The sequence below is a fragment of the Pinus tabuliformis genome, chromosome 5_2, assembly GCF_031772625.1.
Source record: "Pinus tabuliformis cultivar Carrire ecotype Pingquan chromosome 5_2, CPIR1, whole genome shotgun sequence".
NCBI lineage: Eukaryota > Viridiplantae > Streptophyta > Pinopsida > Pinales > Pinaceae > Pinus > Pinus tabuliformis.
In genome coordinates this window covers 621,112,854-621,118,577 of record NC_142306.1, presented here as the reverse complement: position 1 = coordinate 621,118,577, position 5,724 = coordinate 621,112,854, and the positions used below count along the sequence as shown (strand labels likewise).

Sequence of the window (5,724 nt, the reverse complement as noted above, 5' to 3'; positions counted from 1 at the left end):
TCCTTTGTGCGGCCTGTCCTATCTTGCTGACTACAGCCATCATGGAAGCTGGGAGGGTCCCCCTCCATTCCCCCCTAAGATCAAAGCCTTTAAAAGACTAGTAGCCTCCAGTGGAAAAAGGAAATTGAACACAAATCAACAGAAGTTCATCAAGAAATTAGACTCCATCCCCACTGTAGAATTGCCAGCAGACAAACCGTGCAGGACTGTGTTGAATCTAGTAGAAAGAGCACTCATCGGCCAATTTACGGGTCTTTGGCCCTCTCCAAAAGTTGTTGAAGGATGGGTCTAGCGAAACTGGAGACCCCTTGTCTCTGAAGGTATTAGAAATCATCTAGTAGGCAGAGGTCATTATGTCTTTGTTTTCAAATTGGCAGAAGATCGAGACCTCATCTTCAGAAACGGTCCTTATTTCATGGGCCCTCAAGGGCTTTACCTAAATAAGTGGACTCCAGACTTTGATCCTACTCAAGACACCCCTTCTGGAATTCCAGTCTGGGTAAGGCTTCCCCATCTTCCCCTTCACTGTTGGAACCCAGAATCAATGGAAACAATCGAGAATAAATTAGGTAAATTCATAGATAGGGCTGAAAGGAGAGATCAATACTCGTGTTCCAGAATATGTGTTGACGTAGACCTGGTGATAGGACTACTAGAGGCAATCAAGCTAACCATAGCAAGCTGGTCTCATATTCAGGAACTAGACTATGAACAACTTCCTTTCAAGTGTCGGCTCTACCACAGCTATGGTCACTTCGCTCGAAACTGTAAGAAGAAAACTGATGAAGACTCTTAAAAGGAAAAGGGAGATCAGTGGACACAAGTCAGAAAAACTAGCACAACAAAACAAAACTATAGAACAAAAAAGAAAGGAGGGAATCCAGAGAACGGAGGCCCCTCTGCTGGGATGAGTTTATCAGAAGGCCAAGTAGCAGAAAATGCGAAAACCTCCTCAAATCCCTTCGCTACTCTTCATACCCCAGAAGATCAGCCAGAGTTAGAAGAAGGAGAGGTGCAACAGCAAATGGAGCAGGTAACAGATGATGGAATAAACAAAGGACCTCAGGAACAATTTGCGTAAGCCATCCCAACCTCATGTGTAGATGCATTCCACCAAGAAATCCATGGGGCTCCAGTAACTACAAGCTCCCCTCCCTCCTACACAAAGATGACCAAAAGAAAAAGCTGATAGAAAGCCCATGTTCTTCTGAAGATGAACCTCTTGAACAATCCAATAAAAAGGCAGGAAGGAAATCCTGCAAGGAGGTCAGAGAGGAAGAAGCAGAGCGATTAAAGATGCAGGGCTCTCAGTCCACAATTGAAATGTCATTAAGCAGAAATACAAGGACCTGTCTCCCAAAGGGAGGGTCTGCTCCTCCTCTCTCCAATAAATAATGTAGATCGTCTCTTGGAATTGCAAGGGTCTGGGAAACCCACTGAAAGTTGAAGCAATCAAATATCTAACTAGAATGGAATCCTCAAACATTCTCCTGCTCCAAGAGACAAAGATAAAAGAGGATTATCTTCTACCTACAAGCAAAACTACATGGAAAAATAACACAAGAAAAGCAGTCAGTGCTCGTGGAACTTCAGGGGGCCTCGCTACCTTATGGTCGGAGGACAGGTTCCAACTTAAAAGCTCCTTTGCTACCCAACATTGGATTTACACAGACTTGCTTCATCTCCCAAGTAAGACCTCTCTAGCCCTCTTTAATTTGTATCTTCCTATTAACTTCCTGGAAAAGAAGGATTGCTGGAATACGCTAACAGATTTCCTAGAAATCTACTCCCCCTCAAATATCATTCTGGCAAGGGATCTCAACATTACTATGGAACCAAATGAGAAGAAAGTGGGAGTGTGGGGTAAAGACCCCTATCTGGGCACAGTGGAGTCCCTGATCCTTTCCTAGGACTTCCTAGACCGTAAACCCAAGAAAGGTCGATATATACTTGGAACAATAACAGAGTTGGTGCAGCCAATATAGTAGCTCGTCTAGACCGTTTCCTTGTCCAAAGATCTTTAATGGAGGGAAAGCACATAATCTCCTCTAAAATTCTGCCCAAACTAACTTCTGATCATAATCCCATCATGTTTTTGATAGAAAAAGAGGAGGACCTGGGCCCAATTCCCTTCATATTCAATCCTCTTTGGGTACAGAGAGACGGCTTCCTGGATACAGTGGTCCATGCTTGGTTGCAAACTGTTGAAGGATCCCCCAGCTTTGTGTGGGAGTAGAAACTTAAACAAACCAAGTCTACATTAAAAGCATGGGCAAAAGAAAAACCTCCCTTCACCCCTACAAGCAATAGACAAAAGACCATTCAGGCTCTTACCGAGATTCAGCTAGGCATGGAAGGAACCGAAATTACCAAAGATCAGCTACTCACAGAACAAACTGCCCAGTTCAACTCTTTTCTCTCCTTTTGCCAGGAAGAGGAAAATTGGCGTCTTAAGTCTTGCAGTTTCTGGCTCAAAGCTGGAGACAGAAATACATATTTCTTTCATAGACAATGCAGAGCTCGCCTTTCCCGGAATCATATTTCAGAAATATCAAACAGTGAGGGGGTTGTCATCAAAGAACAGGCCTTAATTCATCTGGCAGCCACTTCCCATTTCAAGAATCTTTTTCAGGAGGAGGATTCTTCCAATGATCAGTTGGCTGCTGATTTCTTGTCTAAAATCCCCTCTCTTATCTCTGCAGAGGTAAATGTTGGTCTTATGAAACCCTTCATCGAAAAAGAGACAGAGGAAATTATATGGTCAATGCAGCTGGATAAAGCTCCGGGGCTGGATGGCTTCACCATCCATTTTTACAGGGTGTGTTGGAATGTTATAAAATCTGACCTCCTCAGAATGATAAAAACCTTTCAAAAGAAAGCTAAAGTGGGAGGGAATACCAACTCCACCTTCCTTGCCTTAGTCCCTAAAGAATCTAACCCAGAGTCCTTCGACAGGTTCTAGCCCATTTCCCTCTGCAACACCTCTTACAAGATTCTTGCCAAACTTCTAGCTAATCGACTCAAACCTTTGTTAGGGAATCTGATCTCCCCCTTGCAGGGTGAATTCGTTAAAGGAAGGCACCTCATAGACAATGTGATCCAAGTGCAAGAAGCCCTTCATTCCAACCATTCTCGGAAGGAAAAAGGCATGCTCATTAAGCTAGATATTTCCAATGCATTCGACCGAGTCAAACTCTCTTTTCTCTATAAAATCCTTCTCTCCCTTGGCTTCTGTGCTGATTTCGTCAATTTGATAAAAGCTTACACTCATAGACCCTGAATTGCACCCCTAGTCAATGGCAGACCTTCTGATTTTTTCCAAGCTTCCAAAGGGCTCTGCCAAGGTTGCCCATTATCTCCCTTTCTATATATTTTATTGGCAGAATCGCTGAGCAGAAAATTGACAGCGGAAATGGATTCACGTGCTATCCCTGGGATCAAGGCTGCTAGAGGTGTTGATCCCATAAATCACGCCCTATTTGCAGATGACTCTCTCCTATTGGGAGGGGCCTCGGTTAAGATTACAAAGGCCTTCAAAGAAATTCTCCAACAGTTCTGCTTAATCACTGGAGCCCTGATCAATAAAAGAAAGAGAATTGTGTATGGTTGGAATGTTGATCACCCAACTATGCTCAGAATTGCCTGCATGTTGGGTTTCCTTGGGTTTGACAAATGGGAAAAGATCAAATACCTTGGTCTCCCATTAACCTTGGGTCCTAGCTCCTCCTCCTTGTGGGCTGAAGTAATCAACAAGATAAAAAATAAAATAGCCTATTGGGGAGGCCAATGGCTTACAAAGGCTGGGAAATTAGTCTTGATCAAGGCAGTCCTCTCCGCCCTTCCCATTTTCTAGTCTTCCCTTCTACTGGCTCCAAAGTCTATCACCAACCAAAGTTCCAAAATCCTTCGAGATTTTCTTTGGAATGGAGGCAGAGGCAACCATAGCAAGTTTCATCTGGTTAGATGGGAGACTCTCAACAGACCTCTCCAGCAAGGAGTGCTTCAAATTCAGGATCCTGGCTTGGCAAAATTAGCTCTTGGAGGAAAAATCATATGGAAACTTTATGCAGATAAAAAGCACCTTATCAACAAAATCCTCTGGAAGAAATACTTAAAGGGAGGATCCCTTAGAAATCTTACCACAGCTTCTACTCCTACAACAACTGCAATTTGGAATCTAGCCAAAAGAAGCATTGATCATATTCAGCAGCAACTTTATAGAATCCCTGGTAATGGACTGAGAACTCTTCTGTGGGAGGATTCCATTCAGGGGAAAGCCCCACTGTCCACCCTTGACTCCTGCTTTGAGTTAAAGATGTGGCTGGTGAATAAAGGCTTCCTTCCTCTCGCTGATATATGTTCTTGGGACAGCAAAGGGAATTGGAAAGGGTGGATCTTTCTTGGGATCCCTAACCCTCTAGAACCACAAAAAAATTTACTGTGTTTGGCTCTCTTGGGCCTTGCTCCTGTCCACCTTTCGATCAAGGATAAATGGGGCTGGGGAAGAATAGGAAACTACACAGCCGCCCAAGGCTTCTCGCTTTACAAGATACTCATGCTCCTCTGTTGAACCCAAAGCTCTGGAAATCTGTCTGGTCCTCCTTAAGCCTCCCAAAAGTGAACTTCTTCACCTGGCTTCTCATGCACAATAAGGCTCTAACTGGAGAAAATTTGAATAAAAGAGGGTTTAATGGTCCATTTAGATGCTACCTATGCAATTCGGCAACCGAAACTAGTAATCATTTGATGGTGGACAGTCGTTTCACACAAGCTGTTTGAAAGTTGGTTCTGCAAGGTCTTAGCATCTTAATTCCTCCTCAGATATCTATTGTCTCTCTCTACATCTCCTGGGCAAATCAAAATCCTGAGCTCAAAATAAAAAATGCAGAGTGGAATAACATTTGGCAAGCAATTCCCAAATGTCTCTGGTGGAAAGTCTAGATTGCAAGAAATGAGAGGATTTTCAATGACAGGTTTCCCAAGGTGATGGACGTGGCAGCCAAAATTAAAGGTCTCCTTCTAGAAATCGTTGCCAACACAAAGTCTGACTTCAAGTTACCGGCAGAAGCCTTTGCATGGCTTGGACCCCGTGGGATAGGAGAAAGAAAATGCGCACTCAGAAAACCTGTGACAGACCCTCTGTGGCGCTTGCGTATCTCCGAAGAGGACTTCCTTTCGAGGTGGCAGGGGATGCCAGATGCCACAATTTTCTTCGACAACGCATACAAGGGGAATCCTGGAAACTCAAGCGTAGGTGGCTTGATCATTTCCCCAGATAAACGAGACAATATGAGCTTCAGCTGGGGCCTGGGCATAAACACAAACAATCAAGCTGAAAGCTACAACCTCCTAAAATCCTGCCAAATCGCGAAAGACTTAGGATACAAAAGAATCCAAATCTTTGGAGATTCGGAGCTCTTGATTAAGCTCTTAAATTCTGAAAACCATTTCTACAATGTCGTTCTAAATAATACACTACAAAGAATCAGAAATACAATGAAATATTTTGACTTTGTGGTAATATACCACATTCTGCGGGATCTCAATAAGCTTGCAGACTTTCTGGAAAACAAAGATTGCCTGTTATCTCAGGGATCTCTTAGTCTCAATGGAGGACCCTGCTCAAACCACCCTCTGCCATAGGCACACTTCAGTTAATCGATCCCAGGGGCATATTTATAGTTCAGGAATGATATCAGGACTCCAAAACTTCACCTACAGGAA

At 43.6% G+C, this 5,724-nt stretch overlaps 1 protein-coding gene across 1 annotated transcript; it reads left to right on the top strand.

The window, feature by feature from the left end:
- Nucleotides 1-3,412: 3,412 nt before the first annotated feature.
- Nucleotides 3,413-3,853, top strand: LOC149160574 (uncharacterized). Its single transcript, XM_089434646.1, has one exon. It carries the CDS (start codon nt 3,413-3,415, stop codon nt 3,851-3,853), a length of 441 nt encoding a protein of 146 aa, XP_089290772.1.
- The last annotated feature ends 1,871 nt before the right edge of the window (nt 3,854-5,724 follow it).